Raw genomic sequence first — 11,552 nt, 5'->3', positions numbered from 1 at the left:
TAATAATTAAGGCATTTTAATAAACTTATCAATTACGGTACAGTACTATACCATCAAAATAAACAATAAAACTATTATTAATCAACAGTGAACGATACAATCCATTCAAATATTATATTATACTATTTTGCACAATACAATACCAACGATGTGTCCATCCAAACATTGTATTATATTATACTGCACAATATAATATCATAACATACAGTACCGTAAGCTATGGTTTATACCATAACATACAGTACCGTAAGTTATGAAACCATAGCAAACCACAATCAAAACAAAGTGCAAGTGTTCTATTAAACCATAAAAGAAATGCTAATTCATTTTGAAATCTATCCATAAAACGATAAACTCCAAATATATTTGGCCAAATTTTTTAGCTCTCTTTATTTTTAAAAAAATTATCAAAAATATTTTTAAAATAGCTATTTCGATTAGCTAATGTTTTAAAAATATGTTTACCACTATTAGAGCATAAATTTGAATTTAATCAATATTTCTAAAATGCTTTAGAAAAAATAATTTTTATTGAGTTACAATAAACCTCCTAATACCAAATCACTTAGATTTCTCCTAAAAGCTTCTCAAATTAGCATTTTTAACTTTCCAAACACTTCGCCAAATAGGCTAGATTCATACTTGAGATTTGAGACACACATTCGCCAAAAGCTCTAATGCACAACACCTTAAAACTTTCCAATCTTCATAGCAACAACAACAAAACCCGTGTATTCCCACGGGTCTGAGGAGAATACACAGGTCTGAGGAGGGTAAGATGTACTCAGTCCATACCGCTACCTCCGAAGAAGCAGAGAGACTAATCTTCATAGCAATTATTTAAATTTTAACTAATGGTATAAACAATATTTTCACAATCAGTTAGAGCAAGACAACTGTAAATAAGCATCTATAACAAGAATTAATTGAGAATATAAGAAAACATAATTGGCAACTCAACTAACTTTTCATCCTTCACTTCCTTGACTAATAAAAGGAAAAGATACCATAGAAGCTAAAGCAAGGAAGGTTGACGTACTAAAAGCACTTTGAGATGTTAAGAGGCTATCCTTTCTCATATACTAACTTCAATTTGGTAAGTTGTAGTAGCCAAGTGATAGAATCCAACCCCAAAAAAAGTATGGAGAGAAATTCAACACAGTAGTAAATTTATCCCTTTGACCAAGGAGCACAGAAGATGGAGAACATAACCATTTTATCATCATATTAAGACATAAATTAAGGTACAAAATTGCTAACACATTACAACGATGATAGTATATCATTGTAGTAATGTAGAATAAGATAGATTGAGAATTTCATCAAAAATGTTACAAAAGATCAAGCTCCTCATGCCATAGTTTTCTGGAATTTGTTTGGGCGTCCACCAAAATCATATCCCCTTCCACGTGAATGCTTCCCACCTCTGTTGAACCTTCCTCCCCTGTCCATGAACAATAACATAATATCAACCAAAGCATACAAGCCTGAAACTAAAATTGCTTTTCTCCTCGACTGAGGATGGAATTAAAGAGAACGTTGTTGTGGCTCTACAACACTAATTCATGCGGGAAATCTCACCATAATAGAGTATCTCATCATTCATTGACGCATGCACTTCCATCTTTTCATTTTAGTTTCTGTTGCAGGAGTGGGTACTTGAGCTCCACATTGCTCGGACTTGGGTGTGGATCTATAGGTTACATCCTTTAAGATCTAAATTAGAAGATCGGGAATATGGATCAAGGTATGGATACGGGTGCGGGATTCAGCTATAATTCAACAACAACAACAAACCCAGTATATTCACACCTAGTGGGGTCTGGGGAGGGTAGAATGTATGCAGTACCTCTAAGTACAGAGGTTGTTTCCAATAGACCCCCGACTCAAAACACAGGACAATAATTCAAATATCTAAAAATAAAGTTATAAAACCAAAATAATAAGATATTATGAGGAAAGAAAATCCTAGACGAAGATTTAAAAAAAGGAGTGACAGATATTTTTATATACAAGGTATTCCACTTTCTTCAATTTCACTTTACTTTTTGTTTTGATTACAGAAATCATTGAATCTGTCCAGATTTTATCCGTTGATTTTTTCAAAGTATCAAAATTGTTAACCAAATCGGGCACGGATCCCACACCTGCGTCGTGTCGACACGGTGTGGCACCGAAAGTGAAGAGTATGAGCAACTTAGTTGGAGCTCATCAATACAAAGAGTTTCTTATATTAAGCACCAACATACTGGACCTAGTAACATATAATATGCTTCAAAAGAACCAAGAAATTACAACAGCTACGACCATGTAAATACTACCAAAGTAACATATACATGGCATTATGTTTCTTTTCTCTTTTTGCAACCTCAAGTACTTAAAATATGGAGCCCCTGTGAAGGGGGTAAAGAAAGAGGTATACATATATATTTACTGTCCAATACTTGCCTTTTATATGTTTCACTTGAGCCAAGGGCCTATGGGAAACAGTCTTTCTACCTTCACAAGGTAGGGGGGCAAGGCAGCATACACACCACCCTCCCCAAGCCCCCATGTGGGATTTTATTGGGTATGTTGTTGTTTAACATATATTAACTGTTATCTTTTTCAAGAACTCACAAATTGGTGGGATAACCTAACATATTTTTAGAGAAAAAAAGCAACAGAATAACCTTATGACCACATATGCATCACCAAGTCAAGCAATAGACAACTATGTCTTACCTTCCCCTATTCCCTTTAAAGTCACGGCGTCTGTCCTGTTGGTTATTACGGAACATACTCCAGTATTCCCTCTCAGCATCACCTGATAAAAAGGTAACACACAACTATTTTGTTAGAGAAGCAATTCACAAACAAAAGGTAAGATATAAATTAAATAAAATAGAATTAAAAAAGAAAAACTGCTATAATTGAAGTGCTGGTCAAAACCAAAAGTTTATTCACCCAAATAACAATATATAGCTTTGACCTATAAACATTGGCCAATTGATAATATTAATGAAATTCTAGATATAGAATAAAAGCACCCACCAGTTACAGGGTCTAAGGCAGCGATGAAATTTTTCACTGCCAAACCACCTTCCTCAGCAAGTACACCAGCAGCACGTGCTTTCTGTGCAGCCTCTTCATTTTCAAACCTTATATAGCCTGATTCTGATCCAATCGAGAAATCGATGAACTGCACAAGTAAACATGAAACCACAAATGTCACACTATGCTTTCCTGAAGCATTTACAATTTATGTGACAGAGATATCCTGATCTTAAAAAACTTCCAGGAAAAGCAACCATTTTGGAATTTTGATTAAAACTGGAAATGTGGACAGAAACCAGATAAACATGGTATCATGATCTTAATACACAAGTATTCTCAAAATTCTTTGAGAAATGGTAATTGTGTCCTTAAAGCACAAATATGCTGTAACTAAAATCAAATTTAAATAGGTTCATTACTAGAATCTGTTTCCCAGCAAAATGCTAGATAAATTAATAGATTTGGATTGCTAATAATTATTTGATATTCTGTCAGTTAGCATCACTTTTTGGGCCTGTGCAAGACCAAAATGACACCGCTTCCACAATCACAACTGATTTAATAGGCACAAGGGTGCTTATCCAAGCAGAAAGAAAACTACATTCATTTTGCTAATCCAACAGAGGGATAAAAATAAAACGGCAATAATTAATATGAAGAAATGACCTTATGAACAACATAATATATAAAGCAAAATGACTTAAATAAAAACATATATACTACAAAATTATGTATACGATTAGAATGAACAAGTATCAAACAAATACAGGAGAAAATTTACCTTCACAGTACCAAATTTTTGGAATACGCTCTTCAAGTCTTCACGCATAACAATGTCCTTGTTATCCTTGCAAGCAGCAACTGATAATTTTTCTTCCGCTGGAGCTTGCTCATCATCTTCACTTCCATCCTCTGGATCTTCTTTATCAACCTTCTCATCATTGTCTTCGTCTTTAATATCTTCCGGCACCTTCTCATCTGTCACTTCAACATTGTCTTTGGTTGAATCTTTATTGCCTTCTGCTTCCGGAGCACTTGCGCTTTCAGTAGCCGGTTTATGATTACCATTCTGTTCTGTAGAGCTTTCAGCAGAGATTCTCTTCAACTTAAATGCAATGATCAAGCCCTTTGGATAGCTGCCACCATAACATCTATCGAGTTAGCCACATGCCAAGCATGATAATACAATTCCAAATTAGGAAGGACTACTTAGCAGTGGTATTATACTCACTCTAGCTCAGGCTTCGAGTTATTTTTACTATTTGGACCACTACGAGGATGGTTCTGCTCAACTTCTTTCTCCTCATTGGCTCTTTCAACATCGAAATTTTTCCTGAATACCCACAGATGAGCAATATATATGAGGAATCATTGAAAGGAATTCATGGATGCAATGGCTACAACTTAGATCAATGACAACTTTTAGTCCAAAGCAATGGCCAATGGCCATCAAAATGAGACATCATTCACTGGAATCAAGTCATAATCATGATCTAAGATTGTTAAATAAGAAAAGATCTTATTTATTTACTTAAAAGTGAGCTACCAGGTTACACAGCCAAATTTTTTAACCAAAATAGCACATTTTATAACTTATGAACCCCCTAGCACAGCGAAGCCCAGACAAACAGAATATAAGATCCACCCCTAGGGCTTAGCTCAAATTGCAAAGATTGAGTGACTTGCGACTTTAGTCACAAGTTTGAGCATTGTGCAAAGCGAACAAAGTCTAGTATTTAAGTGGGGAAGGATAAAAGGGCGGGCTAATTATCCCGATTTTAGAAGCCTGCGGTTGATAATAAGGGTAGGTTGCAGATGGATTTCTCGATCATAAGAAAAGAGAATATAAGATCATGACTCCCCCTCAATGAACACGGGGAACAACAAACCCAGTATATTCCCACATAGTGGGGTCTGGGGAGGGTAGAGTATACGCAGTCCATACCACTACCTCTAAAGAGGTAGAGAGGCTGTTTCCGATCCTCAATGCACACAGGGAGCCAAAATAAATAATAATTCCCACCCCCACCCCCACCAAAATTCTATTGAATGAGTGTTGGATTTGTTTAAACAAATTAACATATATGAGTTTGATAACATATATTGAAAATAACGGTTGGAAGATGTTAACAAAGTACAAAAATGTCAACTCAAATACAAAATATGTGTATTAATATTACGTATTAACATATTCAATTTTTTTGACTGGAACCTTTTCGCCTACCTCTGTTCCCTTATTATTATTATTATTATGTTAGTATTATCTTATTTTTCAGTTCTATTACAATCATTGTTTCTTTAATTGTTGTTATCTCAAGATCTCAACTATTTTAAAGCAAGTACTTTTCTTTCTTCAAATATTTTCATCATAGCTTTTGACTCTTGCGTTTCTTTCAAACTTGTTCTGAAAAAACAATTTTCTTGAGCCAAGGTTCTACCGGAAAAAAACTTCTCTACCCCACAAAGGTTGGTAAGGCTTGCATACACCCCACCTCTCCAAGTAAAGCAAGCTTTATATTGCTGGCAAAACCATAGGATGAGAAAGGCATAGAGGAAAATCTGGAAAACTATCCCTCTTAGCATTATATAAACTAGTTGTTTGGGAAGGAACCATAGATGTTTAGAAGCAAAAAAACGCATTATATAATTTGAGAAAACATATAAGAACCTAATGTTTTGGTCTAATGCTGGATTTTCTGGGTTCATTACAGATATAACAGGATCCCTACCCAGCTTAAATAGGATAGTACAGTTAAGTGTTGTTCTTGGTGTTTTATCTTCATAAAATTACCTTACTAATAAAAAAACTTACTTTGGTTTCAGTTCTAACTCAACTCCTTCATAGACCAAGTTTTGCTTCACAATTTTAGTTGCATCTTCCTCATTAGAGAACTCAACCAGAGCAGTGCCACAAAACATCCTTTTGTCAGCTACATGACGAGGCAGTCTCACACTGTTAACCTAAAAGAAGAAGCAAACAAAAAATCATTGATCGGCAGAACTCATTTAACCATGTTGAACATCCTTTTTATGCAGTATTATTTTGGAATATCAATGAAAGTAATGCAAATTTCACAGTAGTAAGGTGGAATCACGGATATGTATAGAAGGATACAGCATGTATAAAATGCATTGAACACCAAAGCAATTTCAACAGTTGCTCATCATTTTGACACTGTAGAAATGATTCTTTAAACGGAACAAGAATTGAAATGTTTTATTTCTATTCTTTTATTACATCCCAGCAATTACCGACCCCCCACCCACCCCCCCCCCCCCCCCCCCCCCTTTACAGTTAAAGTTACAAAATTTTATCATAGTAAGACAAGAACAATACTTGGAAAGTAAGGCAAGAGCAAAGCAACAGATATTACCTTGCCATGCTGACCAAAGAAAGACTCCACATCTTCAAGTTTGACACTGTATTCCAATGGTGATGCAGCAATCGTCCTAACATCAATTTGCTCAATAACCTCCTCAGGCTTCGCAAGCTCACTGACTCTACCAACTTTCTTCCCTATGATATAAACCAAAATCAACCAACTTACTATTACGTCATCCGGAAGTGATAAAAGAGAGGCACACATTAATTAGCAAAATCCAACAAAGAACATACCATCTTCAGAAATCTTTAGAAAAGAAGAAGCTTTTAAAGCTTCAGCAACAGATTTTACAGTATCATCTGATATATCTTCTGGCTTTGCCACCCCCAAATTCAAGTGAGACCTCATCCGTGAAAACGAACATATCAAAGCTAAACTTGCCACTATCAAGATTTAGTTAAGTGCTCCAATACATTTTATCCACACAAACATACAACAAAACAATCCCTAATATCCATTTGGACCCGTTTCACTCCAGTACCCAATATTATGAGGATTCTTTGAAAATTGACTGGTTTTATTTTACCATTACTTAGCACAGTTCAGCATCAACAAAGTTACCCAGAAATACATAAAAGCCCATATTTAGGTGAGTTCAAAAAACGCACTAATCCTTGTGATGTTGTGCATATACTTCCTGGATCTCACAAGACTTGCACAACTTACTGATCACATTACCAACAACATTATCCCTTAATTTCAATTTGTATATTTGAGCCTTCTGGCTTTGACAGTAACTTTTTCAAATACCTCTAGACATTTTGAATTAACTACAGTGACTTATAGTACTTTTTATGTGTTTCTAAATATGTAAATTTTATTTCAAACAAATTGACAATGAAGGAGTAATTTTTAAGGTAAAAGAGTTAATCTTTAGCAAAAATGTCAAATAAGACAAAAGCTAAAACTTACCACTATTTGGCCTTTGATTAACTAAGTACATTTTAGTGACAAAAACATACAGTCACATAGTTAGGTGAGCTTATAAACACACAATTCCTCGCAAATATACTTCCTCTCAACAAATAACTTATTCACAAGATCAACAACATTCTTCCAAGACCTCAATAAGTCTATTTAATCTTATAATTATTTTTTTTGTTAAAGATATAATCTTTAGTACAAATGACAAACAAAATCAACTCTCTCTTCAATCTTTTTAATCATTTTTTTGGGTTAAAGACTTCATCTTTAATACAAATGACAAACAAAATCATCTTTAATACAAATGACAAACAAAATCAACTCACTGTTTAATCTTCTACATATTTTTTGGTTAAAAAATTAATCTTTAGAACAAATGACAAACAAAATCAACTCTCTATTTAATTCTTTTTAGTTAAAAATTTAATCTTTAGTACAAATGACAAACACAATCAACGCTCCATATAATCTCTTTCCACCATTTTTTTGTTTAAAAATTCAATCTTTAATACAAATGACAAACAAAATCACATGTACCCAAAAATAATGCAGTAAACTGTCAGATAAGAGTACATAAGTATAAAAAAGGATACAGCCATCTTCACTTTCTTCGACAGTTTTCCTGAGAAATCCATCTTTAGGGAGATTACTATCACTGAAGTAAAACTCAACCTTCAACAAAATTAATTGGAGAATAATCAGATACAACAACAACGACATACCCCGTGAAATTCCACAAATGGGGTCTAAAGAGGATAGAGTGTACGCAGACCTTACCACTACCATTACCTCGTAGAGGTTGAGAGACTGCTTCCAAAAGATCCTCCGCTCAAAGTGCAATAATAAAAATGGATAAAGGCAGAAAGACTAACCTGTCTAATGATCTTCTTGACGGTTTCTTCGTCCAAAGTTTTTGCCATTCTTCTTGTGAACAGAGGAGAGAAAGAGCTGCGATTAGGGTTAGGGTTTTAGAAGTGAATTTTACTTAGTTTTGAAGTTTGTATATATAACTTTTGTATATATAACTTATGAAAAATATTATTTTGAGTGAGACTAGTCACCTAATATTTGTACGAGAGCTTCATTAATTGAGAAGTATATGTTAATAGGTTTCACATACTAATTCTTCCACACATTTTTTATTCCCCCCCTGACCTTTCCCTCATTACCCCTAACTGCATGCAACTTCCCTCCCGTCTGCAAAAACCGAAGAGCTTAACCTCCCTCCACCATCATTACCATCACTTCCTCTCTTTGCTCTTTTCATGTAATTTCAATTTGATTAATTTTAGTTAAATTAATTTTTTACTTTTTTTTTATTTATTTTAACGTGATATTTGACCGTACATGCTTAAATACTATTTTCTTTATTTAATAATAGTTATTTTATTAATTTGATACACAACTTAAAAAATAATAAAATAAGTTTACAAAATTACCTTTTAAATATAATATATTTAGTGTTTTGAAAAATGCATTGCATTGTGAATATATCATATTTCATAAAATTCAAACAAAGATTTTTGAATAAAGCAAATTATTTTTTCAAAATAAATTGAAAAATATTTACGGCCAAACGGCTCCTAAATCTTAAAAAAAATACATAGTACTAAACTACTATGTATTTATTTTTATTCCGTAATATTTTGGGGGATATTCCCACTACTACAAATGAAATTTTTTATTTTATTTTAATTTTCTTGAATATAAGGATTAATTGTTGTTAGTTGAAGGGTATAAGTATGTTTATAATTTGATTTATATCGAATGATCGTATCGAAAATTGAAAAATTTAACCTCACAAGTTTAGTACTATGTATTTTTTTAAGATTTAGGAGCCGTTTGACCGTGAATATTTTTCAATTTATTTTGAAAAATTAATTTGCTTTATTCAAAAACCTTTGTTTGAATTTTATGAAATATGATATAAATATCACACGATTAAATACAATTACTAATTTACCCTTATAAATATCTTGAATATATGTAACTCTTTATTAGTTTAATAGTTATGTAAAACACCCTTTATTTAAAATAAAGATAAACTTAGAAGAATATAATTAATGTATTTTCAACTATCTAACCACCACTTGTTTTGACACAAATGAAAAATGTAAAACGTCGCTATTTAGAAAGGTAGAAAATAACAACTAAAAATTAATATTTTATTTTTATTTTTTCCCTTCATTAATAAATATAATAAATTAATTAATTACGAAACTACTAATACAAAACATTATTAATTCTTTCATTGTATTTTATTGTGTTACTCCCTCAGTTAATTTTTACTTGTTCTTTATACTAAAAATAGATGTCCAATAATAATTATCTTGTTTGGACAATTAATGGATAATTTACGTATTTATGCTTATTTTATTTTCAGTATTAAATGTCATTCATAATGCAATGCATTTTTTAAAACACTAAATATATTATATTTAAAAGGTAATTTTGTAAAATTATTTTATTATTTATTATGTTTTAAGTTGTGTGTCAAGTTAATAGAACAACTATTATTAAATAAAGAAAGTAGTATTTAAGCATGTACAGTCAAATATCTCGTTTAAATAAATAAATAAAGTAAAAATAATTTAACCAAAATTAACCAAATTGAAATTACATGAAAAGAGCAAAGAGAGAAAGTGGTGATGGTGGTGGTGGAGGGGGGTTAGCTCTTCAGTTTTTGCAGATGGGTGGGAAGTGGGCATTCAGTTAGGGGTAATGAGGGAAAGGTGAGGGGGAGAAATAAAATGTTTGAAAGAATTAGTATGTGGGACCTATAACATATACTTGTCAATTGATGAAGCTCTCGTACAAATATTAGGTGGCAAGTCTCACTCAAAATATATTTTTTCCTATGGAGAGACTCAGACCCAATAATCATTAAATGAACACAGATTTAATATATATTAGGATTTAAATTATAAAAATGACGAATAAAATTTTAGAATTTTAATATACATGTAAATCAGAATTGTTGTGATGAAAGAAAATTACTACATATTTTAGGAGTCTTACCATATATTCTACGACTTCTTAAATACTAATTCTCCTAGTAATATTTGCCATATATATTTTTTTACCAAATAATTTTTGAACTATTTAATATTTAAAATGTATTTTTTTCTTATCATATATTTTAGAAATACTTAATTTTAACTATTAGAAAATAATTAAAATAAGTGAAGATGATTTTGTCTAAAGCGAAGATTTTTAATGAAGCACAAAAAAACTCAAATCCCTTTTCAAAGGGTCTTCACACTTTTAATATATGATAGATTATAGATTATAAACTAGTTTAACCTTAGGTTTTTTGCATGTGAGTCTCTAATCCTATTTAGCAATGTATTATCAAAAATTAAATTGTTATCTATGACTAATTTAGCAAAAAATTAGTAAAGGCATTCATATCTAATTTCCAATTTTATTTTATATATTAAATAGATATATGATGTATTTGTTGAACACGTAAAAGAAAAATTCATTTACAATATAGTAAAACCTCTTTATAATAACATACTTATATAACAGTACCTCATTATAGCAATTAAGTATTTCTTGAAACTGATTTTTAAGGTTATATTTCACCTTTCTATCATAAATTTCTACGTATAACAACAACAACCACCATTTTTATAACAATATAATGTTTGTAAAATTATCCTCTATAATATTTTTTTTCTTGATAAATAATAATTAATCATCTGTATAGAAATTGACTCAAGATTACCAATAATAAATTTGGAGATTTTGACCTAATATTTTGATATTTTAATATATTATTATGAAAAAAAATATTACTCCTATGAATATATACTATTATTGTTAAAAGAATTTCCATCTTTATAGAAAGTGAAGCTTTAACCTTAGAGTTCCTATACTTCTACCTTTGAGATTTAAAAATAAAATAATTTTTGTTATAAATATATTACCATATATAGTGAATGTTTATTTTATCATATATAGTGAATGCTTACTTTACCATATATAGTGTATGTCTATTTATGGAAAAATTAGAAACCTCAATGTTAGTTTTTCCCTATAAATAAAGGGGTTTCCTTTATTGTAATTAATAAGAATTACTCTCTCTTTTCTCTCTATTCTTTTCTTTGCTTTATATTTCATAACACGTTATCAGCACGAGACTCTGCCAAACAAGGTGAGATTATAAATCTAAAGGTAATTTCATGGTTAGTAATTCCTTATGTT

The 11,552-nt window shown here is 31.5% G+C and overlaps 1 protein-coding gene across 3 annotated transcripts; it reads right to left on the bottom strand.

Annotated features, from left to right (window-relative positions):
• Window positions 1-1,199: 1,199 nt before the first annotated feature.
• On the bottom strand, window positions 1,200-8,583 carry LOC107839123 (la protein 1). Of its 3 annotated transcripts, none has more exons than XM_016682488.2 (10): window positions 8,216-8,583; window positions 7,937-8,015; window positions 6,653-6,802; window positions 6,411-6,553; window positions 5,849-5,997; window positions 4,268-4,369; window positions 3,818-4,172; window positions 3,034-3,181; window positions 2,725-2,806; window positions 1,200-1,444 (listed from the first exon to the last, which is right to left on the bottom strand). In XM_016682488.2, the coding sequence occupies exons 1-10, from the start codon at window positions 8,261-8,263 to the stop codon at window positions 1,351-1,353; spliced, it is 1,350 nt and encodes a 449-aa protein (XP_016537974.1). In that variant the 5' UTR covers window positions 8,264-8,583; the 3' UTR covers window positions 1,200-1,350. The 3 variants fall into 3 exon arrangements, with proteins under 3 accessions (XP_016537974.1, XP_016537975.1, XP_047251798.1); XM_016682489.2 differs by lacking the exon at window positions 1,200-1,444 and adding an exon at window positions 1,585-1,693 and having other exon boundaries at window positions 8,216-8,579; XM_047395842.1 differs by lacking the exon at window positions 1,200-1,444 and adding an exon at window positions 1,686-1,707 and having other exon boundaries at window positions 8,216-8,579.
• Window positions 8,584-11,552: the final 2,969 nt, after the last annotated feature.

Source organism: Capsicum annuum, chromosome 8 (assembly GCF_002878395.1).
Source record: "Capsicum annuum cultivar UCD-10X-F1 chromosome 8, UCD10Xv1.1, whole genome shotgun sequence".
Lineage (NCBI taxonomy): Eukaryota > Viridiplantae > Streptophyta > Magnoliopsida > Solanales > Solanaceae > Capsicum > Capsicum annuum.
Note: the sequence above shows the minus strand (reverse complement) of the source record. Positions and strands in the feature narration are given on the sequence as shown.